The 27,919-nt window shown below is 46.1% G+C and overlaps 1 protein-coding gene and 1 long non-coding RNA gene across 2 annotated transcripts in view; one reads left to right on the top strand and one right to left on the bottom strand.

The window, feature by feature from the left end:
* The first annotated feature begins 4,136 nt into the window (after nt 1-4,136).
* Nucleotides 4,137-27,919, top strand: part of Actbeta (Activin-beta) — a 29,702-nt gene continuing 5,919 nt past the window's right edge. The window contains exons 1-4 of the mRNA XM_067357634.1: nt 4,137-6,936; nt 26,669-26,889; nt 27,204-27,432; nt 27,726-27,903. Coding sequence (XP_067213735.1) covers nt 5,904-6,936; nt 26,669-26,889; nt 27,204-27,432; nt 27,726-27,903 — 1,661 coding nt within the window. The 5' untranslated portion in view covers nt 4,137-5,903. The remainder of the gene's footprint in view (nt 6,937-26,668; nt 26,890-27,203; nt 27,433-27,725; nt 27,904-27,919) is intronic.
* LOC137000586 (uncharacterized) lies at nt 11,233-27,790 on the bottom strand. Its single transcript, XR_010890860.1, has 4 exons — nt 27,701-27,790; nt 27,179-27,438; nt 26,656-26,736; nt 11,233-12,286 (listed from the first exon to the last, which is right to left on the bottom strand). It is a non-coding gene; the product is annotated as an uncharacterized lncRNA (long non-coding RNA).

Consider the following 27,919-nt stretch of genomic DNA (forward strand, 5'->3'; position numbering starts at 1 on the left):
TCAAATATGTAATAAAATATTAAATAAAATTTTAAATTTTAATTGTTTTTTGTTTATTCGAATAAATTTTTAGTTATTTATAATACTAAATATAATACTGAGTTGCACTTAATTTTTTAAAATATTTTTTACTATTCATTTGTTATTATTTATTTTATATTATAACATTTATTATATTAATCTGAAATAATAGAAATTGAACTCAATTATAGATTAAATATTAATATTTTTATTGCTAGAAATTTCGATAAGATTTGGAGATTCAAAAGAGGTAGGAGTTGTAAGAACGAAAGTAGGAATTGTATATTTAACATCAATAAAAATAAGGGTTTTCTAGGACAAGATTAAAGAAAGGCCAAAAGAAGACATAACACTTTCAAGATAGAACTTGTAGGTCAAGGAACATTATTAGAGGCACAAATAACCATGTATGAGGTTTATAGCAGGTTTTAAATTTCGACTCGGGTATATAATCACGAACTTTTGCTTCACTTTTATAATTTTTCAATCATTGGTTGTCTTCTAGAAATGTGGAAAAGCATGTACAAACAGTTCTCAATCCATTACAAGTTTTAAAATCGATGAAATCAATCAACTATGATCGAATTTGCTATGTCCGTCTACCTCCGCTCGGAAAGTCGACTCTTTGCATTTAACTGACAGCTAATTTTTATTTCATTTTTATTAAATTTTAAACATTATGCATTTCTACAAACGTGAAAAATAATGTAAGAACAGTTTCCGATCCTTTACAGCACTTATGTTCAATTAAATCAATTAACTAGGGCAAATCTGTAAACTATATCTTTAAATAATTAAAATACATAATTCAATAAATTTATTAATCGAGTTTTAAAAATAAAGCTTCCGTGATTTTCCAGCACGCTGTTAAAAGTTACAAAAAAATATGTCTAAAGTTTCAAATTGAAGACTTAAATTGCGATAATATGTGTTTTTATGTACGGGATATATTCTAATCAAAGATTCACTCAATCTGAATAGAATAATTTTGTACATTTGTATATTAATCTATCACTGATAGCGCTAAATATGCAACGTTTGATATTACAGTTTACCCTGTTGCCGCTGAATCCTTCATCCACACGTTATCCGCGGTGGATGTTTCCAGAAGGGCACATGCGCCGGATAACCATTCGGTTTAGCCGGCGCTCTTATACGGCGAGCATCCTGGATGCTCTTTATCGACGTTACATCGAGAGGACGACTGCCCGCGCGATTAAAAGACCGACGAGGACGATACTATAGGACGTGGTCGCTGCACGGAGGTAAGGGGTTAACCGAGAGGAACCGGTAGCCACCCAAGAAGGCGGTCTCTTTTCTCTCCGCGCCGAGCCGTTTAACAGGACTCCCTCCAACCCTTTTTCATCCGATCCTTCTTTTTTCCCTCAAGGTTGCCGCCGGGAGATCGAGCTCGGGCGAGCGTGCGAGAGAAAGGAGAGAAGAGGACCGCGCGAGATGTCCTTTGCGCTCGGACGATGCGGGTGAGCTTGTTAGGCTGACGTCTCAATTTTAGCGTTCTCGAGAATCAAGAAATCGCGGAGATCCGACTTGTAAAAGGGGAGAGAGAAAGAGAGAGAGAAAATAAGAGACGGAGAAAGAGGAGGATACTAGGTTGAAATCGCATAAGCGCCAGAACGGGCCACACGCATTCGCCTTTCGCGTACATAGGAGCGAATGTGTATGCATGTATTACACACATAAATATGCATATATATATATACGTATACACATAATGTATGTGTGTATATACGGGCGTACGTACGCATTCTAGATGCCGCGTTCGAAATAAAGACAAGTCCGAAGACAAGAGAAGATAAAGTATAAGCAAGAGAAAGAGGGAGAGAGAGAGAGATCCCGGCGAGACGGTAGAAGATAGCGCGGGGGTAAAAGGGCTCTCTGTCGGTCGCTCGACGAGGGAACGGAGTGAGAAGGGAGCGAGGGGGGGGGGGGGGAGAGGGAGGGGGGGGAGGAAAAAGAAGGGCGAGAGGGAGGGAAGAAAGACAACGGCGGTGGCGTCGAGGGTGAACCCCGAGGGGAAAAGAAGAAACGCGAAGATAGGAGCCTTGGCTCATAATAGGTGGAGAGGCCGGCGCCTCTCGTAGCATCACCACGTGGCATGCGGCCAACTACTGTCTCCTGATCAATATGCTTACGGCTCGCCTCTCTTTCTATCCCTTTCCTCTCGCGGCGCCCTTCTCCCTTTTGCGTCTCTCTCTATCTCTCCATTTCTCTCTATCTCTCATTCTCTTTCCCACCCTCTCTCTCTCTCTCTCTCTCTCTCTCCGACGCGGCAGCGGATCAGGCGTTCGGATTCGCGATGCGATGCGTTATCCGCCGATGTCGAGGAATCCGCTATGTGTCGATTTGTCAATGGTACCGTCGTTGTCGTCGTCGTCTCCCTTCGAGATCGACGCGATCCTGGTGCGATCGGAAGATCCATTCGCGGTAGCGGCACGTACGAAACGTCAGAATGTGAAAGACTCGTCGTTATTTATCGAAGAAAGTAGCGAGTATATGGCGAATCTATATACTTTGGAAGTAATTGTGAATAATTAAAATAATAGTTGAAATTAATTAGATCAGTTAAATTAGTTACACCATTGCGTGACTTCGATACATTTCTTCGATGTATAAAGTTTTCCAATTTCCTGTGAACTTGAATCAATAATGCTGTTTAAATCTAATTGAACTTGATAAATGCACGTGATAAATCTTTGACATCAAAAAATTTACCTTGTCGAAATCCGCAAAGTTATCTTGCTGCTGTAATCATCATATGCAATTTTTTTAGCGTTAATGAGATATCGACGAACACCGCAAACGCTATAGATTTAAACTATTATCTTTGCTTTGCTAAAGAGCGATTAAAACTAGCAAAATTGAAATTTGATATTATAATTAATTAAAAATATGCTGCACTGCAACTTTCGATTATTCGTCTCGCTGTTACGATTATCGCGTGCGACTTTTCGACTATTAGCAAGACATCGAGATTGTCAATACATAAATATGCAATAATAAATACCGCGAATTGCTTTCCGTTTTTGATTAAAGAGCGATTAAAACTGCGAAAATTCCGCGCGGCGTAAAGGATGGCCGCGAAGAAAGTTGAAGACTCGTTCTCGCGTGCTCGCGGTATCGAAATTTAAAGCGTCGATTCTTCTCCTCGCTTTCAGAGGGCAATTACGATCGCCACATTTCGTATCGCTAGAAATACACGGGCGTGCCGTTGTCGCGAATATATACGCGAGGATTATTCTCGCGCGTTCCCAGCGATCCTCGCCTCCGGGAATTCCGAAATAAATGTCTCGAGGCTTTCGGGCATCGCGTGGGTGGGACAAATTGGTCATTTGTTTCTACTCGGGCGGTTATCTTATCATCGGCAAAGTTTCTCGCCGTATATATCCGCTGGCGCCTAACAGGTGGTCCCGTTCGCTCAGTCGACGCCGCTAATGACGCCGAGATCATCGGCAATGCCGCGATTCGATGCCGCGGTGAGTGCACGCGTCAGTCACGTGGACCATTGCGAGTGACGCCTCTATCTTCCTCCCGTCTCTCTCTCTCTCTCTCTCTCTCTCATCCTCTTGAGAAATACCAATGGAAATGCAAGTGGCATACATAGTCCTTCTCCTTTCCCCTTCCGCCCTTCGCTTCTCCAAATCATCATCCCGGAGGAGTGTTGCACACACACACACACTCGCACTCCTGCGTGCGGCGCGTACACGGAGGATGATACTTGAAGTATCCCTGGCGGTATCCCTTTCTTTTTTTCCTTCCCGCGACGGATCGCGAAGAGCTATCGCTTCGCGAGGGACCACCTATATAAAGTTACCAAGGACTCGAGTCGGCCGTCGCAGTACCTATATCGCGGTGGGTGGGTGGACAGTATCTCGTTGGTCGCGCTCGACATCGCCGCCGTCGCCGCGATGGTGGTAGCGGCGGGTGGGTGGTTGGTCGGCTAGGTGGTGGTGTGTGCTGGTGCTGCTGCTGGCTGCTGCTGCTGCTACTGCTCTGCTGCCGTTCCTGCTGCCGGCTCGCAGGCCGCTGGTGGGTACGGCGGTGGTGGTGCCGGTATCGGTGGTAGAGCGGCGGCGGTGGTGGCGGTGGTAGTGGTGGTGGTTGCCCCTCAGTGTCCGGCGCGCCTCCGACAAGCGTGCTTCGGTCGTTACAAGAGGATCCCTCGAACGCGCTCCCGGCGTTCACATCGCGGATGACATCGGCTGATTTGCTGCCGTCGTCGCGTAACAGAGAGACGGCAAGCGACGTGGATCGGGATAATAATAACGGCAAGCGGGGCCGGGCGGAGGAGGAGGCGGAGAGCTGGTCGGAAAAAGCGGAAATCGGGACGCGGCTGCGATCGTGTACGCGGGATTACACGGGATTCCCCGTGTTCGTCAGGTTGTCGTCGTTATCGCTGTTATCGTTGCCGCGCAGCGAAGAAGGATGCGACTGGCCTCGGCTACGGGACGGTGCTCGTCGTCGTCGTCGGTATCGTCGGGATATTACGCGGTGATACGTTCGTGCGAATCGTTTGCGCGGGTCAGGACGGGCCCGCGACGTTTGCCGCATGCGGCACGCAGGCACGACAGCGCGTCCTGCTAACCGACGAGCCGCGGAACTTGCACGAGTAACGCGGGAGGGGTGGACTTCCGCGTCCGGAACGGGGAGATATCCGGAGAACACGAGGACCGGTCACTCTCGTGAGCGCGCGTGCAGGCCTTACGGGTGGAGCGCCCGGAAGTCGGAGCATCGGCACAGCGGAGCCGCGCCAGACTTTTAAATGGTGCATTATTGTTCCGGGGATCTTAGCCGTAGTGAAGAGTTAGGTATACATAGAAAGTGCCCGAGAAAGTCGAGAAGACCCTAGTCGATAGCGAGCGACGTCGCCGCTTCGTTCCGAGGAGCCGGCGTGACAGAGAGAAAGAAAGAGCGAGAAAGGGAAGAAGAGCGAAGGAGAAAGGTGGAGAGATAAAAGCGAGGAGGAGAGGAAAAGAGGGAGAGAGAGAAAGAGTGAGGAAAAGGGGTTAGAGCAGCGAGTTGAAGCGTGCACACACAGTCAAGTTCAACGACCCGTTCGGATTAGCTCGCGCGAACAAGCGGAAGGTCGGCTCAAGGACGGTGTTCAGGTGGAGTCGCCGGAAAAGAGTGACATCGCGGGGGAGAGAGGAAGAGGCGCGAGACACACACACACACACACATATATAGATATATACCTATAGATTATTATATATGCACATACGAGGAAACGCGTTTATGAGTAAACGTGCGAACGCGGAAGCGAAGCGAGCGCGAATGGCCGAAACTACGAGCGGCGCGCACCGGTCGGTTACGGCGATCTATCGCTTGGGCGAGACGACCGATCCTGAGACGCCGGCAACCGGTAGTTGGTGATGGGGGGTTTAGGCGAGGATGCCTTCTCCCTGTCTTCTCTGTCGTCATCATCACCGTCGTCGTCGTCACCGCTACGCGCTGTCATTCCCTGTCAGGTCGAGTCGTCGTGCCACACCGTCCTGCGTCGTCCCGCCGTTGTCGTCCCCAGTGACCGTCACCGTCGTCGTCGTCGTCGTCGTGGTCCCTTCAGTCCCTCGGCACCGCTGTCTCGCTGGTCGCAGGCGAGAGGAAGGAGCGATCCCGTGCACGGCAAGAAGAGGATCGTCGCCGACGAGCGAGACTCGCCGCTCCTCGGCGTCGGATGCGACGTCAGTGGTAGCGACGAGAATATTCCAGGAGGAAGGAAGCGGCAGCTTCACCGCGCGGCAGGAAGGACACTTCGGATACCGGTGTCGCATCGGGAGAAAAGAAGAGAGCACCGAGGCGAGAGGAGAAGGAGGAGGACGAGGTGGAGGTGGTGGGGGCTCGCCACGAGGTGACTCGCCGTCGAAATGCACCAGGTGCCGTGCGGAACGGGACGCAGCATCTCGAGCGAAGGTCCAAACGATAGAAGAAACTTTTTGCAGCAGCAACAACAGCAGCAATCGCATCGGCAACAGAAGCAACAGCACATCCGACGATCCTGCAGTCGTGGCGCCTGCACTCACATTCGCGCCCGTGTCCGCGCTAGCGCTCGCGTCCGCGCGTGTGTTCGAACACGTCGATCGTCGAAGATTTCGACGGCGAGCAGCGAGTCTGCCGATCGGCCGACTCCGACGACGACGACGACGTCGCGGCGGCGGTGGCGGTGGTGGTGGTCACGGCTGGACGCCGAGGGCCGTAAGTCCCCGTCGTTGCACTGTCTGGGCTCGGTGCGCGCCTTCTACGGCGGCAATTCCATCCCGGCTCCTTTACTGCCGTCCAACTTGCTGCTCATAGGACTGGCGCTCTGCTGCCTGGCACTGCCGGCGGTGCAGCCGCGTCTCAGCGGCCACCATCAGACGTGTCCAGGTTGCCCGCATCAGCAGCAGCAGCAGCAGCAGCAGCAGCAGCAACAGCAGCAGCAGCAGCAGCAGCAGCAACAGCAACATCATCACCATCATCATCATCATCACGCCCATCACGAGGGTTCGGCGCGTGGCGGCATCTTCAAGGACACCGCCGCTCCCAGTCCGGACGATCTCAGACTGGAGGCGATCAAGCATCAAATCCTGCAGAAACTCGGCCTGAGGGCTCGCCCGGACGTTAATAGGACGTTGGCCACCGTGCCCCGGCACCTGGCGTTGGAGACCCTTTATCGGGCGGAGGCGCAAACGCCGCCGCGTTACTCCGACCGATCGAGGGTCGACTACGAGAGTGAGTATCCGGGCGAGTTCCTCTACGGCGGCGACGAGTATTCGTACAGGAATCTCGATCAGGAGACCACCACCACCGAGAATAACGCCAGGACCACCGCCAGATCCTATCAGGGCTACGACGACGTCCAGGAGGAGCTCGACGATTTCTACGCGAGGACCTCGGAGATCATCACCTTCGCAGAGCCCGGTGAGTCTCGCTCGATGTTTAAAATTCATATACTTTATAATTATACAAGTAATAGCATGAGAGCTTAGCGATAAATATATATTGAAATAATGTCACATGACCATCACTAATTCAAAAAAGATAATTCAAATAGCGCAAAAATTGTCCAAAAATATCTAAATGGAATCAAATAAACTCTTGATTCTAAAATCTTGAAATATTAAAAAAAAGAGGGTAAAAAATATTGATAGGAATTTTTTAAAACGACTTTTACACAATATTAAAATTATATATGATGTGATTAATGTAACATACATGTATGTATATCAGTTTATACACACGCAGAAAATGTTATATTTATTATTAATTAATTATTACATTCATGAACATTTAATTATTACAATTAATTATTACAATCATGTACATTTAAATTTATCAATTATACAATGAGAGATTTGTTAGGAGATTAAAATTCCCGATATAATCTGACAAATTTGTTTCAACGAATTGACATATAAAAATGACTTCCGTACAAATTCGCGACAATGTCGGCGAATATGCGATAATTGTCTATATTGTAGGCAATTAGAGATTCGCCGATATCCGTGTCGGCCAGCCATTATCTGCTACTGGTGTCACATTACCACTTTTTCCTATGTACACACCCGATATAGAACACTAGAATTTTATGAGAAAAATCCGAGAGAAACGTCGCAAGCGTTTCTGCGCAACGTCGCAATTGATATCGAACAATCGGGATCTAAAGTACGCGAGAGTGTCCTTGCGGCACGCGTGCAATTTCCAATGCAACGATCTCGCAGCGTGTAAACCTCGCTTCCAAGAAAAACGCTTTCTAACAGGTGTAAGGTGCCGGTGCTTGATCCTTGAAAAAAGTTGCAAAGATTTCCGCGAAACATCGGTGTAAGTCTCTCGAGAGACTTTTGCAACTTTATCAACTTAGCTCGATACGCGTGACGTAGGTTTCTCAATCAAAATATTCCGCCTACGTGTAGGAAGATTATTGAGCATCGGATAAAGGACGTTGCCGCATCTATAGACGCAAGCAGTCTATTATACATCAGCAGTTATGTATGAATGCTACGATTATTAATTGATCGCATTATGTTGCGTTAGCCTGCCGTTGAAATCCAACACAATGTAGCGTCTGATATTCAATAATGTTTCCAAACCAAACATCCCGCGGCTTTCACGTCGAATAAAATCCGCGCGATTAAGTAATTGGACATTTTTTTCTCAAAAAATCCAAGTTTAAGATTTTTCAAGAATACGCATGCGAAGTGCAAAAATCGAAGGCGGATCGATGTCGCGATTGCGCATCGTTTTTTTTTTTTCGCCATTCAATATCTTTGAAGACTGCTGGATTAAGCTGAATTCGTTCGATGCCAAATCGCCCGTGGAGAACTTACTGATTCCATGTCTGATTGAATGACCTAGTCACTCGATGGAAGTTTTTCCGAAACTTCTCCCCGAGCGCCCTTTCCCTTTTTCACGATACCCTTAATAATATCTCTCGAGCATATCAGTATAGACCGAAAAATATATAAGCGACCCTGTTGACTTCGCCGTCTTTTACCTAATAATCTTTCGAATTAGCTTCTAGCTTCGCGAGAATCGTCCTGGCTCTCATTTACCCATTTATTTGCAATCGCTTAACTCATGCCTGTTTTATCATTTCTGTTGCAAAGTATTTATGGATTTAATATTTTTTTATAAAATGCTAATGAGTAAATAATTGAAATCTAACAATGTAGCGTCCGGTATTAAATAATATTTTCAAACTAAACATCCCACGGCTTCCACATTCATCCACGAACAAAATTCACGTGATTAATAATTAATCATTTTTTAGCGTCTTAAAAAATCCAACACTGAATTTAAAATAATTAATAAGTTTTTCAAGAATACGCATGCAAAGCGCAAAAATCGAAGGCGGAAATAAATTCTTATTTTTACGTGCATTTTTTACGTATTGCGTGTACGCAAATTGATAAAATTATTTACAAAACATAGAGTATTTCTACAAAAAATACATTTTAGTAATCAAAGTAAATCTTTTCTTTAAAAATTATCATATAGGAAATGTTCCAAATTTTGATGCCAATTGTTTTAGGTCTTATTTTCCCAAAATGTAAATTAAATTAGTCGGAATGAATATAATCAGATTTAACATAAATTTGACGCAAGCCGACGCAAACCTCGTTTTATAATCGTATATTCTTGAAAAATAGAACGTGCAACGTATACATTGTGTATTAAATAAGAAGTACGCGAACGGAATTGAAATAGCAGTTGCAATAAGCTTGGTCTCCGATAACAGGACGACTTCCACGAAACGCCAAACAACACGTCGCATGTTCAACACACAGCATGCTCGATACACACAGATACAGCATAATAACTGCGGTGTGTACAACGCGACTTCGGGGTTAATCTATCCGTGTGTATTGCATTACTTCTCCGGTAACGACACGTAGGGTATGTTTTATCGCAATTCCGTTTGATATGACGCAATTCGTAACAAAGTAACGTTCGTCTGTCACTCTCGCACGAACTTTTAAGTGTTTATAATTTTTGTCGGCATAACATTAGCAATATTAATTAATATTTTGTATACCAATGTTTCTGCGTAACAAATTCGCACACAATCGCACCTGATTTCCTTAAATTATCGCGAATCGCATCGAGGATAAAGAAAGTTTACGGTGCAATAAATCCAAAGGTGACTCACCGCAAAAATTTCGAGCGGCTCGTCATACTTGTAACTTCTATATCATGATATTCCCATATATTATTCACTATAACATCATTTTAGTTTCACTTCCGTAGTTTCGCCTAGTTTGGGGTCGAATCGCGTCCACGACGATTCGTGTATGTAATTGCGGAAAATCACGATCGGATTTCTTCCGGTTCCGATCAAACGTCATTCAAGCGGAACTCGATGGAAAGGACGGGCAGGGGGCGATTTTGGGGTCGCGATTGCGGGACGATCGTGCTTACAAACGAAATTTCGCGCGGGATTGACGAAAGGCCGGATTGCGTCCGTTCGTCGACGACGCTTTGACGAGCCGCTCGCACGCGTTCCCGCACGGGGCCACACACCTGCAGCCACGTGGCCCGCCGCAGTAGCCGCGAGTGTTACGACAACAGAAAGAGCGGTCTATAGTTCACTCCGTAGTTCGCAGTAACTCTAAGTTTAACAATAAGGGTAATAGAACCCCAAGGTAGAAACGGTAATGTTACCGACTCGTTGCCGCGGCGTAGCCGGCGCTTGCACCTTCGCCACCATTAAATTAACAAGCCATGCGAGTTTCGATGTCGCGTCCGCCCCGTCCCACCTCGCGTTTCGCCCTTTCGGACCTTTACGGAACAGTCGCGTCGCGCACGAGCGTCTCGTATTTCGATTTCCTTGCTTAATAACAATAATTTCTGCAAGATTGATTCACGTATAAAAGATCGAATTTTCTCTCCAAGTTGAGACAATAAAAGTGAGAACATCTAAAAAAATGGCAATTGACCTAAAAATTTGCGAAACTGGCAATCCTAAAAGTGGAAATGCTCAGGAACAAGGACGCCGGAAAATTGAGAATCCGCGAAAATAAAAACGCGCGACACCAGCGCGTTTCCTGTCCTTTGTAGTATTTTACTGATATGCGTTATTTTTAGAGAAAGCTTTTTCCGCTTTGATTTATGCAGTGATAAATCAGGGGGGAGCGAGGGGGGGGGAAGTATTATGTCAAAAAGTTGATAACGGAAATTCGGCTTAATTACGCTTCAGCGCGGTATTACGCTCGTATTTGTTCGCGATCGATTCCGCCGAGCCGTGCCGGCGGAGTCGCGAACTTTTCTCGGCGCCACGCGCGCGATATCGATATTCCGGATCCTCGCGCGTTTCGCCGCGTGAACCACGCGCGGCGGAACGGGCCGCGAACGATCCCGGAACATGAGATCGCTGAGGCGCTCGCGGCGCACACGAATTTCGGCCGCGGGATCGATTTTCGCGGCGGACACGATCTTTCCGGACACGTCGCGCGCTGAGACGTATCATATAATGTGCCATATGTGATACTTTAACGTTAATGTCGCCGTGTCACTATACATAGCCGATGAACACGTCATTCTTTTTGAAGAAACTAAAGAAACTATAAACGACCACCCCCATTGCTCGGCCCGACATCGACCGCGGGGCCGGCCAGCGGGGTCGCGGATCGCGGGGGGGGGGAGGGGGGGGTCAGCGACGGGGGAAAGTTTGTGTTCCACATTTTTTGTCTACGTGGAACGCGCAAAAAAAAAAGAGCGAGAACGCCGCGCGGAACGCCTGGACAATGCGGTTCCCACTCTTCGCGGGCTTTGTAGTCGTACCGACGCGCCGCAGTTCCTCCTACTCGGTTGAATCGATATACCTAACCGCGTACTCTGACTGACGCATAATAATTGTTCGCCGCGAATTTTCCCAGCCCGCCTATTTCTCCGCGCTCCTGTCGCGTGTCGGCGTGAACGACACCGCGCGCGACACGGAACTTCATCCCTTGTCGCTCATTCCCCGACGATGTCTGGACCCGTGATCGCGGGATACGTGATTTGTAATACGACGCGACAACCGGAAGATAAATCGGCGTTTGCGAAACTTTCGACGCGTATTTTTACACCTCACACTTTTATATAAATTTGCTGCCAGGCGATCGATCATTTTTAACACACCACGCGGGTGGATGAAAGCATCAGATTGAGGAGTAATGCAAGTTAACATTTCTATGTAAAAAAAAATATATATATATATTTTTGCCGAAATAATATTTTTACGTGTCGCGACAGATGCAATTTCCAATGCACGATTTAAAAAAAATTCTATTATTCATGATTATGCTTTTTTAGGATTTTTTTAAAATCTGAAATAACACATGTGTATGTGATTTTTCTTAAACATTCTCGCTGAAAGAGAAAGAGAATTTTCAAACTCAGGTGGGCTGCATTCACTTAATTGAACATAACGTGATGAAATGTTTTCAACAGGCGCTGGAAAAGTGATTCCGGCGAGTAAGTTCCGCTTTTTAACGCCATCGTAAAAAGATAACATAACGTACCGGTACAGCCTTTTAACGAGTTCTCTAATAATAACCGTGCAACTCAAACTGTCGTCGAAAACAATTTTATGACCATTGTTCTAGGTATATCGTCCCGTCGTCCTTTCGCTTGCCAAACACTGATCGATTGCGCCGTACTCACCCTTAAATCTCTCTTGCTTCAGTACATGATTACGAAGTAAAACCCTTTCCTTTGCGGCTACAGAAGTCAACCATTTGACCCTTCACTGCGGTCTAAGCGCTCTTGTGTTTCCGCGTTTCAACCAATCCTGTAAAGCAAATATTGAAAAAAATGCATGAGATTAAATTTGCTCAATAGTATTGTTAATAAAATTATTAATTTTTTATGCGTTTATTGATTTATTACAAATTAGTTTTTTTTTTTAATTGTAAATGCAATTGTTACGGGAATATAATTGTAATTAATTGTAATTATCTTCAATAAGAAAGTTGATTACAATTAATTATTATTAACTATGTAGATATCGCTAATAGCTTTATATTAACAATGCTATGAACATTCACTATAAATTATCGAATATTCTGTGTATATTGCATTTGTGATTAAATATTTGCTACACGGTAATACATCGATCCCGCAGACGGCTGATCGAACAGAATAGTTCATCGGATATAATCGAATTAATTCGATTCCCTGATCTGGTTGTTTGGTTTTCCCGAGCCGACGCGGGAAAGAAAAAGCGAAAGGATAACGTCCTTTCACGGTAATGCAACGGGAGATTGTACGATTGCAATCGACAGTAGGAGAACTCGTAATGGAGTTCGTCGGGCGATCGAAAGTTTCCACGGTGAAGGCTGCCGAAAAAATTTCCATCGTCGAAACTCGTTTCGATGGAAACCTTTCAGGCATTATTGCAAATTACGTGGGGACGATTTCATGCCGGCGGGGAAAAAAAAGAGAAAAAAAGTTATCTATAAACGTGACGTTGACAAATAAATGATCACAGTATCGTTTCACGCTCTTCCAAGATTGACAAATTATAAACGCGACGAATATTTCAACGCGAAGTACTCGAAAAGTATTTAGTAAAGAATGGTTTTTAATGTCTCTCATTTATTTCTTCTTTGAAGTTTTACGGGAATAAATTCGTTAAATAAAAATTTTATTAAAATACACATATTTGTCATATTGTTACTGAAAAATTGATCGTCGAAACCGATAAAATACGACAAAGTGCTAGATCGCTACTTAAAAAGTCACCGGAGATAGAGAATATTCGGACCTTGTAGTCGACAATCGATATGCAGTGTCGGCATATGGCCGTGTAAGTCTCCGATAGCGAGTACGCGCGTGAAGAGGTGTTAACTATAGCTATACAACAGCAACAGTAGCAGCAACAGTAGCAGCAATAGCGGAGCGCGAGTAACCAGAGCGGAGCTTTACAACCCGTGAATAACGTTCCCGTGCAAAAACAACGTTTATATTCCCGCCACCCTTCAGCGGGTGGACCGTTTCGAAGCACTTGAACCATAAGATACCATAAGAATTTATGCGTCTTATTCAACAACGCCAACCAATAGCCTTACCGTCATCGTCGTGGTCGAAGACGCGAAATCCCGAACGACGACAACTACGACGACGACGAAAGCGAAGGAGCAGAAGGGAAGGTCGACGAATAACGAGATGCGAAGAGAGTGCGAAGTGGCTGGAAAAAATTAGATGCTCGATAAAGAAGGATATCACCGATGAGGACCCTCTATTCTTACAGAGAAATAACAGAAAATATATTTTAGCGTTTCGCTGTTTAAAGATAAATCGTATGAATAATCGAGAAGATTCGCGTCCCTCCAACGTTCTCGCGTCGCCGGCGAGTATCGACGCGGAGGAATCGACAGCGGGGATATCGAGAGGGGTGACCCCGATACATCTTCGATTATCATCACATATATTATCACAGCGTAATTAGATGAAAAGAGCTGTTTCACGAAAAGGAGCGCAGAAGGAGATGATCGCGCGACGCTCGATACTTCGCGATGCTTCTCAACGACATGTAGAACAATATCGCGACAATATATCCGGTCGTTCTCTCATTCCCTTGTCTTTCTCTCTTTCTCTCTTTTCTTTTCGCAAACCTTCTCTGCGCCCTTCCCCTCGCGCCCGCAGATTCCATCCCTTAGTCGCGGCCATTCCACCGCCATTACTGAACCGGTGCCGTAAGCCAGCAGTCATAATTTTGGCGGTTTATTGTGCCTCGCGTTTCTCATGTTCAAGAGGAAACCATTATCTCTGACAGGGTGCATTGCGTACAGTGTATTACCCAGTCGCGCTCGGTGACGGACGGCCGAATCCGCTCGTTCGCCCGCGCGCGGGTGCTGGCGCGGTGGGTTGGTGGTCCCCACGTGACCTGCTGCCAAGGATCATTTGCCCCGCTTTCGCCCCGGTTAATTACGTGTAACCACGCGCCCTAAGCGCGCTCGCGCGAGAATGCGGCGGGGAATCCGTCCTGAAGAGGATTTCACGGTGGCATTCCGAAAAAAGAAAAAGGATTTGCGGAATCGCGACCAGAGAGAAATGTGGCAAAATACAGCGCGTATTAAAATGTCAGCTCTCCGATACCGAGAGTGCAACGCGTGTCGAACTGTTCGATGAGTTTTTCTTTCAGAGTAAACCCTTCGCTGGTATTGCAATTTACGGTCGACCGCAAAGATCATCATTGCCAGCTTTAATGATGCAGCACGATCGGTTAATCGATACGCTTCTGATACGCAAATGCGGATTGCGCAGCGAGGGATGATTAATCGTTCAGGAAGAGAACTCGACTCGCTAACTCCTCGCGAACTCTCGGTAACACCCCGGTAATCTCAAGCATGCACATTCTTGCGAGCACAGGCGATTCTGAATACCGCGCATGAGGTATGCATGATAGTGTTTAGCGAGATTCAGCGAGATTCGCTGGGCGTCTTGAGAAATTATGTGAGACGAGACGCCCATCATTAATAATGTTATAGCGATCTCCTGCCATGTGATAATGCTTACATCCAATAGATAGAATAATGACTCTGTGTGTGTGTGTGTGTGTGTGTGTGTGTGTGTGTGTGTGTGTGTGTGTGTGTGTGCAATGTAGTATCTATATGCTGCTTCTACAATGTTTTAGTTGAAATCAATGTGTGAGATATAATTAATAAATTTATTTTCAATATTACCGAATACCTTTCCGAAGAAGCTGTTCCGCTGTTTTAAGACTATGTGTTGAATAATAAAAAGTTTAACAAATAATGGATATTTTTATGATTGCTATATAAATTAATATTAATTGTATGGCAAAAAAAAAAAAATATTTTCCTCAAGCAAGATACACGCACACCTTTTTATTATAAATGTATATCTATTTATATATCATATAGCAACTGGTGATTATTTTATCAACATTATAGAATGCAATGACATAATCCGCGAGTACAAACGCGAATCGCATCGCGATGCGATGGGAACGTGGAATGAGGCGAGGGAAGGCGACGCGACGCGACGCGTCGCGACGCGGCGCGACGCGATGGGCGAATTGACGCAGTATTTCTCAGGACGTTCGTCATTGCCCAGACGAGATCGCGTGGACCAGAAAGAGAAGGAGCCTCCTGTCGCGCTCGGAGGCCGCCCATTATACGCGCTCGACGGTTGTTCTCTTTTAAAAGGACTTGGCGGCGGATCTTCCTCAACGCGATTCTTTATGAAAGCTCGAGCGTCCGTGGCTCGTAACTCGCGACTCTTAACAGTCAGCCGCGCACACAGCATCCCCTATTTAGCTTCCTCGACTTGAAGCATCGCATGTCTCAGACCTATTCAGGCAGACAGCGCCTATTAAGTCTGATTCGATTTGATCGCGGTTTCCTTGTCCTTCGTTCTTTTCTTCCAACATTTCTATTCGACGAAGGAAGAAAATCCCAAGTCAATGAAATTCATCGCATTTATCGCGCTTCAGCGTCGTATTAATTGTTTTTATTTTTTCTGCAGATTGTATTTGTTTGTTGTCTTATCGTAATCATTCGCGTTTACTTTCTTTTATTCCCTTTTTACGCACTCCCTCATTTTCATTTGTCGTCATATTTGTTTAATGCCCTTGTTTTTACTGAATTAATCTTACTGATTGCACACGCTGTACTCATTGCGCCCATTCATACGTAATGACAAAACGTAAAACGCGTAAACACCGTTCCGCTTCCGCGCGAGCGATACACGCGGATATCGAGTTACCCACTTCGAGAGTGTCCGGGAAAGTTTAACGCCGCTAATCCATCTACAAGCTTTTAACGCGGATACTTTATTCAAGGCCAGCTCCGTGAGAGCTAATACGAGATGGAGACGAGATTCTTCTCGCGTCGGACCTTGGGAGCGTGTTTCGCAGAGAGCCGATACAGCGGGATGACGAGAAAGCGAACGATATCGATTGCGTTTAAGTTTGTTCTCGCAACACGACGCGACGCGCGGATACGCACTCGGGGGGGGGGGGGGGGAGAGGGTGGAGGATCGAAGGGAAGAGGAGAAGGAGGAGGATCCATTATCCTTTTTTACGATTGTGGAAAAAGATTGCCGCGTATAGGCGGGCATATATTTTTCGCGCCGCGCGTTCTGCCACGATTCTACACAAACGTCCTGCCAAATCGCGAAGGAAGACGCAATAAAAGTTGCGCTATAAAAAGTCGATTGAGATACGAAAGGGCTCCGATAGGCAGTAAACGACGTCGGTTAATTTTTTTCCTCTCCCCTTTATATTATTTACGGCGGCACACACGGCGCAATGGCCGCGACGACGTGCGATTTAGCGCGACGACTTTTCGAGAAATCCGCCGGCGCTCCCGTCCCGAAAGATCGCGCGTACATCCCCGAATTCGATAGAATCGAGTTCGTTCAACCTGTGGGAATTCCGAGGGAGAATACAACCACGTCGGACACTACGCGCGGGGGTTAAAATTCGCCCGCCCCCGCAATGCCGCGAAGCGACATGCACTATCCCCCGTTCCGTCCTTCTTCCCCGTTTCTTTTTCTCTTTATTTTACCCTCCCTCGCCAACCCTTTATTTTTTCCTGCCTTTCTGCCCCCTCCCCCGCTCTCTCTCTCTCTCTCTCTCTCTCTCTCTCTCTCTCTCTCTCTCTGTTGCTTCATTCCCTTCATTCTCGATATTTCTCTTCTCGCATCGCTCTTTTTCTTTTGTCGCCTCTTATTTTTTCCTTCTCCTTTTCATCCCTTTGCTCCCTTCTGCTCATCCCCTTTTTTTCTCTCCTTGTCTGTTTCCTTCCCTGTCTCTTCGCATCTCTCGGCTTTTCCTTTTGTCCGCTCTTCTTCCCGTTCTGTCTGCAGTCTCTCTTTCGCTTTTTTCTCTTTCTCTCTCTCTCTCTCTCCGCCCTTTCTCTCCGTTTATGGGGAATATCAGAACCGGGAGTTTGACGGTTCAGGATGGGATGAAACGGTTCGGGATGGGTTTGGAGTGGGGCAGGGTCGAACTCATGGACGAACGAGCCGACGGATAGGACGGCTGGCGCCTGTAGTCAGATCGATGCACGTGGCTCCAGCTGGGCGCCGCTCTCCGTATATCTCCTACACCCCCTTTATTCCCTCTTGACTCTCCTCATCCTGGGTACACTCTCCGCTTTAAGATAGAAAAGGACAGGTTCGCTTCCCTTCGCTCTCCATCTCTCTGTCTCCCACCGTTCCGTTGCCCGCGATCGCCCGCCGTCAACCGCTCTCTCGTTTCTTCTTTCTTCTCTCTTCTTCCCTTTTCTATTCCGCACCGTGTACTTCCCTTTCGGTCTGCACTCTTATCCCTCGCCCTCGCTCTCTCTCTCTCTTTCTCTTCTTCCGCCCTCCCTTCGCTTTTTCTCCCTTTGGCTGCACGACCTCTCTCTATCCTATCTACGCGTTCCTATCTCCACTCGCCTCTCGCTGTCTCTCCGCCCGCATGCCCCCCCCCCTCCCCCCGCGCGCTATCCGTTGTATCTTTTTCTTGGCGTTGTCTTTAATTTCTCCGGTGCACGTACGTCTAATGTAGCACCGGGAAGCTGCGCGCACAGGAATCTCCGCTCGCGTAAAACGCGCAACGTAACTCATCGTTCCACTCCAACTCCTCCGTTCTTTCCCGCGTGCCGATCCTCCCTGTGGTTCTCAATCCCCGATGCTGCCCGTCGTGAATAAATCGGCCGATTTACAGAGAGAACTTCGCGTGCACACGATGTCCACGCGCGCCCGACCCCGGGCGGATATCGTGTAATTTTTAAGAAAGTCTTCGCTCGTCGCCCTTCGATAGTTCCCTTGTGTAAAATTGATATCGCGAAATCTATACAATTTCGATACCGCCAAAATTGATGGATGAAAATGAATTATGGAAACTTGATTATGAAAATTGACGTGAAAAAATCACTTTGCGAAAAATCGATATCGCAATCTCGGGATTAGAAGATGCCCTGACCTTGTTCGGGTGTTTCCACTCGCTCCTCTCGCTCGCTCGCGGATCGCGACAGCTCGGTCGCACGGTCGCGATTCCAGCTGAAACCACAAGCAGCCACACCCAAAGCAGCCCGACGAACGACCGCGATTTTTATTTCTGCGACGTTTCGGCGCTCTAACGAGTCAATCGATGGAGTGAGAACGGTCGTCGGAGATGTTCGCGGGGCACGCAGCGTGGACGCGCGACGTGTTCACCGCGCGCAATACGTCACACGTGCTTTAAACAGCGGGTACGTAGCTGCGAGCGACCACGTGGCGATAGATCTGGATCAGGGTTACCAACTGGCTATATCTGACCCTCTTATTTGACTGGTCGTATTACGGTCAATCGCCTCCCGGCCCTACACGACACCGCGCCGGTATTGCGCTTGTATAACGTGGTACTATGTCTAGAACACGTCAGTGACATGTCGCGCTGTAATTAGATGCGCACTGGGCTTGCTCGGGGGGTTGACTTCTCATCTAATGACTATACGGTCTGCTATATATATATAAATATGTATTTGCGTTTTATGTGTGTGTATACACGTGTGTGTGTATGCGTGTGTGTGTGTGTGTGTGTATGCAACAAACGCGGTATCGTTTCAAACGTTTTATCGACAACCGCGTGCATTGTGTATTTTCACCCATCGCCGGCAACGACATCGCGTACATGACGAGTTCGATCGAACTTCCCCTCTCCGTACTTTATTCTCGTCTGTAATTGCTAGAATCGGTAATCACGCACGCACGCGATCGCTTCCGCACTCGTCACGTCGATTAACGCGAACGATTTATCGCCGCATCGCCGCGTCCGAGTGAACTCGGCGCGTTTTAAAAAGCGCTTAAAAGCGCTTAAACCGTCCTGGACGCGACTCGAGAATCACCCGAGAGTAGGAAGACTCACCGTGAAACTTCACGAACTTCCGGCTTTCCGCTCTAGTAATCACTCTCCTACCGCGGCACCCTAACTGCGAAGACTTCCTTCCGTTCCGCGTGACTTCATCCCCGGTCAGAAACCCCCTGCGCAAACCGTGGCCGCCCTTAAACGCGCCCCGATTTAAGTGATGCTTAAAAATCGCGCTCTCTTCGCCTCTTCATCAATCTCGAGCCGCAATCTCCTCGCTTCCCGTAACATCCCCATCCCCCTTGTCTCGTTCGTTTGCGTCCCTGGTAACAGTTGTAATCCACCTTCCGCCCTCTCCCGCTGCGCTCATCCCTCTTCCACCACGAGCCAAACTTCCACTTCCTTCCGCGCTGATCTAGTCTAATGCACTTTGCTGGTCCACGCGAATTCGCTTCCTCCGCCACGACGAACAATCCGGCGTCCGTTCGATCGAGCGATTGCTCTCAACGCTCGCGAGACGCGCGCCCATGTAAAACTCGATGGATTCCAAATGATTTTCTCACCTTTAATTATCGTTCGAATCGTCTATTCTTCAATTTTTTTTAATTCGTAACATTTTCAAGTTTTTTATTATTTTTTTTTTTTTTTACAATTCAGAAACTGCGGAACCTTGAAGCTTTTTGAGGGAGAATCGGACCTTAGATCGGTATCCGAGAATCTGCGAATAAAAAGAAATGCGAGTGACTTTTTCGAAGCAGTATCTCGATGACTAGCTCGGGGGACTATACGTTACACGATTCGTCCTTGAGGTTCCTGGTGCCCGGATGATCAGAATTCACGAAGGAGAATTCTTCTCGAAGCCTCGCCGTTATCTCAGACCGCCGCGCCGTCGTCTCCGTTTCGCTGTCTGCCTTCAAGTCGTCTCAGCAGTTTTTGCGGGACCGGCTCATTTGGGAAACGGCGAAATAGGGTTTGCTCGTCGGTGCTTCTTCATTTATTCATCCGCCCGTGATCGCCCGCAACGACGCCGATTCGTAGGACAGGATGTGCGATCTTTCCTCTCGTCTCCGCGTCTCGATACATCGGGACGGCCGCGAATTGTCCTAGAAATCGCTGCTTTCTCTCGCTATTCCCTCGGCCCTCGGTAGCGGGGAGCCTCGTGTTTATCCCCCGAGGCTCATCCTATCTCCGACGATCTCGCCGACCGTCGCGGCGACTCCAAGGACGGACCGAAATCTCGTCCGTCGGCGAGTTGTCAGTGACAAACTATCTGTGAGCTGCCGCTTACATTCGAACATCCGAATTCTCGGATACTTCTCGCGTTGCCGCCCTTTTCTTCTCAATTTCTCTCTCGTAAGAATTATAGTCGCCGACGCTTCGTCGGGGATCCACTCACGTGTCGACGGCGGAAACGAGCCGCCCTTGGTATCGCGATAATGTATCGTTGAAACAGAAACCGAGCAATTTGGTCCCGTTAATAGTCATCGCCTGTGTTCAGCGAAAAAAAAAAAGAACAGCGATCATCATAGCTTGTCATTGGCTTCGTCATGAAAATCTGACAGTTATTTTACTTCATTATTAGTTCTCAATTTCTTTTTGATTATTCAATTTTTATTATCTTTCCTTTCCTGAATTTTTTTTACTCCGCTATCGCGTGTTCATCTATCATTCTTCTACAAGAAATTATTCATATTTTCCTGAGTCTATCTTGTCGCGAAAGTGTAATCCGATCGGCACGGATCTAATCCTGGTCAGATTTTAGCGCGAAAACGTAATCTAGTCTGGCCTAACGCGATCTAATTGCAACACTTATCCCGCTGAGATCTAAACTCTATCTTACACGTACAACTTATCCTCTCACAAGCGGGATAATTCCAGCGAGCGGGAATAATTTTTACGGCCAGATCGATCGGTGTGGTCGGTAACATCGCTTTCTTTCCCCGAGCGTCTCCTTCATCCCCCGATCTCCCAATCCTCATTTTCCGGTAGCCAACCCCCGCCAATGCTGTGGCGACATTCCGCCGATTTCCTTCGGTGCCTTTCCTCGGCATTCTATATCGCAGCGCGTTTCAAATGGACAACTTGGCGACAGAGAGATTCTACTTCGTCTCACTGACATGCGCGTGTGCGAAATTTACGAGATTCTCCGCCACCGAGAGAAAGAGAGAGAGAGCTCGCGCTAACCCCGATTACGCGCGGCCGCGGCCAAAGTAAGGAATACGAAGTAGGCAGGGGCGCACGCGAAAGATTTTCCTGCCATTGCGAATCTAATGACACCTGAACTTTGGAATCTCTTAAATCCTTTTCGAAAAATTCAGAATTTAATCGCAAGGATCTAATGTTGAAAATTAAAAAAGTGCAATAAATGATAATTTCTCTTGTCAAACCTCTACATTGATTAAATTAACCAATATTTAAAAATACTAGCACAATAAAGCTTAAAAATAGTCAAACACTTATTTGAGCTTAATATCATGCAATGAATAAATCTCATCGTAAGGATTACCGAAACGCAACAATTTATCTAAAGAATTTGTGACTATTTTATACTAATTATATTACGAAATTCGCATATATCTGGGGCGCCTTAAAACTTTTTTCCAACTTTAATTAAATTATATATATATTTAATTTTCATGAAAAGCATATTTATCAAATAGTAAAGAGGTTGTCTCTCTGTGTGCGCCCCTGGAAGTAAGGAACGGGCGGAAGGACGTCGGGACGATATATCAGTGTCTCCAGGACGAATCTAGGACCTACGATTCCCTATATCTATAGTCTAAACTCGGAAAAGCCCTGACCTTTTTTTTTCCACATCACCCGCGCCGCCTGCAATGAAAAAGCTTTCTATTAAATTAGAGAACGCGGAACCGGGGGTTCTTAACCGACGGATGTCGGTGGAAAGTGCCGGCGGAAGATTTCAAAAGTAGGACGGCACGAGTTATCTCGCGGCAGATATCCGACGCAAGGTCACAAGAAGCTTGCCAATCATCGTCGAAGCCAAGTGAAACACGCGTGCCACTCGCAGTTCGTACGTTCTAGCTGGATCCAGTGTTCACGAAAGTTCATCTATTTCGGAAACGATACCGGCCTGCTGAAGACCGCGCTATTTCCTGAAATATTTGTTGTTTTCGAACGTAACGATGCCTACATCGTGCAACACACCAACCGCGTTGTTTTCGTACACACTGTATAGGTTCACACGCTTACAACACACTCCACACACACACACACACACACACATTACCCACCTCTATCCCCTCGAAAATTATGGACTTATTTTGTTTCCCAAATGATCGATTAAATTTACATATATCGCGCAATTTGTTATCCGCAATCCTTGTCGATGCCTCCGGGAGGATTGTGTAGAAATACGAAGACTTCCGATTGTCTTCTTCATATTTTTGAACGCCGTTTTATTTTCTACATATCTCTTTGTCGCGGGATTACTTAGAACGTTTCTCGGAAAATCGCATTTTGCTTATCGAGGGCGTAATAGACGCGATGTAAAGCCTATAACATTCGAACCTTGGCCGTACTAATAAATTGATTCGCTCGATAACGTTCGCTCACCGAAGCCGCGTTTACACTTGATTGTACTGATGATAATTTTATCACTTGCAACTTCCAACAATTTCCCATTCGACGCGTACAATAATTTAATTTCTCTAATTGTCTAAAAAAAGTGCAGCAAGAATAAATAAAATCCGGGCGTTGAAAATTCAGATCTGAGTCCAAATTGATCGACGTTTTAACGATGATTGGCGATAATTAAATCGTGTTGGATTTCTCCGCGCACTTCGCTATATAAATAAACGTAAAAAAGAGATGCGTTCTTCAGATCAATCCTATCCCAGAATATATTCTCCGAGTGTAAAATTTATTCCACGCTTAGAAAGGAAGAATCTCTCTTCGCGTTAAGACGTTTCGCCGGGATCCGCGCGAAATATACACCGTCGTTATATGTTGCGCCCGCACAAAAAGCCGACACGTGGCGGCCGACGCGGCGTCTTGCGACGTTTCGCTACGAAGTGATATTCGTCGTAGGGAGAAAAAACGTTCCATCGTCCCTATACGATGAGAGACGAGAAGAAAGGGCGCAGATTCCGTGGTGGTGTCGCATTGCGGCGCGCACGGGGGGCAAAGAGTACCCGCCCGATGTACCGACCTCGAAATATGCGACAGACGACGCACTCGGAACTCGAGCGAGGCCGCTAGAAAATCGAACGTCGCCCCTGTGAAACATCGCGGAGAGAGAAAGAGTTAAAGGGCCCATAAAGATCAGAAGAGAGCCCGGGAGACACGAGACTCATCGTGCGAAAGGCCGAAACGTAGGGTGAATTATATCGGAACGTCGATGATAAGTGGCCGAGTGCCATAAGTGTCCTGTCCTGCCGAAAATCTCCGATGTCTCGCTCGAAGTGGAAATATATCCGGCTTCGGCGGAGAATAGAAACCTTGGCGAGATATTAGAGCGCATCGGGTATCTCGTAAGTCGCTCGTAAAAGAGATGTAAAGAACGGAAGATGAGTCGGCGAACGCAAATGGCGTGATTTCGCGAAAGCGCGATGCGAGAGTAACAGGACAATTTGGTCCTCTTAAAACTTGCCACGCGCCAATCTCCTTTCTTCACAATTTCGGATTTTCTACATGTAAGGACGCGTCGTTATTTCTCTCGATTCGGCTATCTGGCGCAATCAGGGGGGGGGGGGGGGAGAATAAGTGACGCCCGGGACACTCTGTATATAAAGCGGAGATGCCAATATGGAAAGCTAACGCATAATTTCGGCGTCTCGCACGAGCCGCGATTGTGCCGCAAGTATTCCGCCGCTCTGAAAATTCGTATTACTCTTGTTGTCGATCACGTGCCAAGGACGTGGAATGTTCTGGATCGCACGTTTTGTATCGCGCTTCTTCCACTATATCCGCATATCCGTCTCGGTTCTCACACAAGCTATGTATGTAAATCGCGAATACATAGCTCTGTTCGCCAGTTAGGTGTTTAATTCATATGTGAGTTGGTTGGAAATTAATATGAAACGTCAAGAAATATTAAATATCGCACGCAACATTGCGCAAGCAATTCTCATAAATGTTTATAATAATTCTACAGAATTGCAGAGAGATTTCGTAAAAATCCAATACACATTTGCGATAATGATTTATGTTTAATATATTGCTGATGGAAATGGTGTTTAGTCTTAAAATTGAATAATTTAATTGTAAATTAAAAAATTGAAAAAATTAGCAAGACACACACATTGAGATCTTACGTGATTAAATAATTTAATTTCTTTTACATTCCTTCTCAAATATTCTCGAAAATCAATCAGTATCGTGCAGTTGTTCACGGCGATCTTTTATCATTAAAAATCTATGTCACGTATGTTCCGGTATCTCCATTTTATCTCGCAAGGGAAGGAGAATTGAGTCGTGTACGCTCGGGCGTGGTGCCTTCGTGAAAGACGAGAGCGTTACGATTATCGACATTGTTCCACTGCTCTCCCCGAATTTCGCAAAATTGATCGAAATCTCTTTCTTAGCTTCTTTCCGAGAACAGTTCGCGACATTGTCAACTTTTTCGCGTAACGCGTTTTTTTTTACATTCTACTCTGTCTCCGAAGATAGTCGAAATTAGGTTCTTTTTAGTTTATATCCCTTCGTTTCCGGCATAATTTCGTTTCCTTTCGCTTCAGCTTAGCTCTCGGATCTGCAATTGTACATGCTTTCGCGAAACCATAATCCAGCGGAAGAAATTCCACTGTGCTTCGTACATATCTACATGTATACTTAGTTAAACTATCATAAAAATCGAAGCTCGAATCCTTTCGCAAGGATATGCGCGAAAAATATATCGCGAACGCGGAATGATCCTCCGTCGCGAGTGAGGCCTCTTCGCGAGACATTACGAATCGCCGCGAGTCATCGCGTTCACGAGTCATTACATTGGCGAGTTATCGCGCCTGACCGCCCGACTATCGCAAAGACGACGAGCACGGCGATGTAATCGCGTGTATATCGGCCGCTATAGCGCGCGCAACGGCGGGCTAGTTGACTGCGGAGACGAGGGTGTGGGTGGGTGGTGGCGGTGGCGGCGGCGGTGGCGACGGTGGCGGGTTACAGCAGAGGGGTGTGCGGTGAAAGGCAGAAGGCAGACGGGCGGCAGACACCCTGTGCTTATCCCCACGCCGACCCACCCCGGTCCGTGACTCACCAAACCGTTAAAGGATGAAGCCGCCCTGCTTTCACTCCACGCGCGCCACACAAGCGCGTGCAGGTGCACACGTACACCCTTTCGAGAGGAAAGAGGGAGAAAGAGAGAAAAAGAGGCGAAGAGCGGTGCTTTCGAGTGAACGAACGTTGAACGCAGCGTGAGTACGTGTAAGCGTGTGTACGCGCGCATATAAAGGGTGGCTAGGAAAGCGCGGACCTTAAATTGCAACGATGGATTTTTCCAGGATCAAATTCGAGCAGACTTCCTCTTATTTCAAATAACGAGATATTGAATGTTTTTGATGCAAAAGAGTGAAAAAATTCCGGCATTCTTTGATCTCATTTGACGAAAGCTGGAAACACAGCTTTCAGGACACAATAATTGAATAATAACATATTGTTTAAAAGTAATATTATCCATTTAAAGTGAATTTTACTTTTTCAACATTTTAATTTTGAACTTGACTGTAAAACTATACTTTAATATCAAATATCGAAAAGTTGTACTCTTTTTGCGCAATTTTTGTTAAAAATAAATGTCTATTTTACGTTCATCAAAGAATCTTTTATTAAAACTTCGATCAAAGATTTTCAGACACCCTGTATATGAATGAAGTCCGGTGTGTAATTTCTACTACATAGTCGACGGTGAAAGAGACAAAAAAGAACAAAGTCTGGAAAAATCTACCCTGACCATGCAGACGCGACATTTTTATTGTGTACACTGGAACTTAACAGTTGCGCACGTTGCGTGCACGTTACTTAGTCAACATTTCTTTTTCAGGATGCATTCCTTTCATAAATGCTAATTGCTCGCGTGCGAGCTGTAGAGATAAAAATTTATTCAAACAAGGATATCCGCGATTTACCAACTTATCAAAAATATGTAAATCACTGTATTTTAAATATTCCAGCCAAACATTTACTTTTGCGCTACCATAAGTTTGTGAATTTTGATGTGAAATATACAATAACGCGAGATAACATCCTTTGAGTTATAATAATTCATATCTCGAATTAGAAGATTGAAGTAAAGTTATTCAAGCTGCTATCAAAAATTGCACGATCAATTCAATTAAATCCCTAATTCAATTCAATTTAACTTTGATGTTCTCGAATTAAAATACATATATTTTACATACCTATTGTTTATAGGACGCACGTTGAACGGGCAGCCGTTGCTAGAATTCCCGATGTCGAGCGGCGAGCCGGCATTGGAACCCCTGAGAATCAAAAGGGCTACGTTATGGGCAAGAGTAGAGCTCAAGCACGCCCATCACTATCAGCATCATCGTCACAGTCAGATCAATCTAAGGAATATCACTCTCTGGGTGTTCAGAGTGCACTGCGGTAACACGACGCATCTCCGAGGCAAGGTAATCCGTCCCGTAATCAATAATTCGTACAAGTATGATAAGATTTGATATATCGAAATTTCGTGATCTTTTAATTCGAAACTTGACCACTTCTTCTTGACTGTGACAAGTGGTTTAATGCAATGCAAGTATATAATTTTGCTAAAATTAATAAATGCATAAGATTTTGCTGCAATAATTATTTAAAAAAAAAAAAAAGTTATTAAGACACCGTTGATGTTGAGCGTGCAGGGAAAATTTATCCTCAGATTTATTTATCCTCCGACGTGTTTAGAATCGAACGTTTTACCTGAGGTGAGTGATCTGATCCGCAGGAACTCGGACAACACCTAGAGATGGTGACCTCTCTCGTGGTGAACATCGGCCAGCTTGGCTGGCAGAAATTCGACGTGACGAAAGTCGTCAGCAGATGGTACACGACGAGCTACTCGAAGGATAAGCTGACGTTGCTCGTCGACTGCAGCGGGTGCGGCTCGCATGTCCACGTATCGACCTTCGACGGGCACTCGCCGCACGTAATCGAGTCGTCCTTAAATCCGAAAGGTAATCCTGCAAGAGAGTTCGATATCCAATCCGCTTAATAATTTGCGAACTTGCATATAAATTTCATTCACTTGATAAAAATATGTAGAATATTAATTTTTAATTCTATGATTTGTCTCGATAAAAATTAAAGAATCTCGAAACAAGCGACGAATAGCCGCTAAAAAAAAAAACTATAAATGATCTGACGTGGTCGATCGAATAAATACAATTTTTTAAATTATTCATAACAGTATCATTGTGGTCTACGAATTATGCAGAAACTCACAGGCAATAAAAACATCTCCTTTTAGGCGATCACGATCCGGACAGGCCGTTTCTAGTCGTACGCACGGATCCAGCGGCCGCGAAGCGCGTGAGAAGACGGGCGATCGAGTGCAGCGGTGCGATAAAGGGCCAGTGCTGCAAGCAGAGATTCTACGTTAGCTTCTCTCAGCTGGGGTGGGACGACTGGATTATCGCTCCTCAGGGGTAAATAAGCAGCGAA

The sequence above is a fragment of the Linepithema humile genome, chromosome 6 (genome assembly GCF_040581485.1).
Source record: "Linepithema humile isolate Giens D197 chromosome 6, Lhum_UNIL_v1.0, whole genome shotgun sequence".
NCBI classification, from domain to species: domain Eukaryota; kingdom Metazoa; phylum Arthropoda; class Insecta; order Hymenoptera; family Formicidae; genus Linepithema; species Linepithema humile.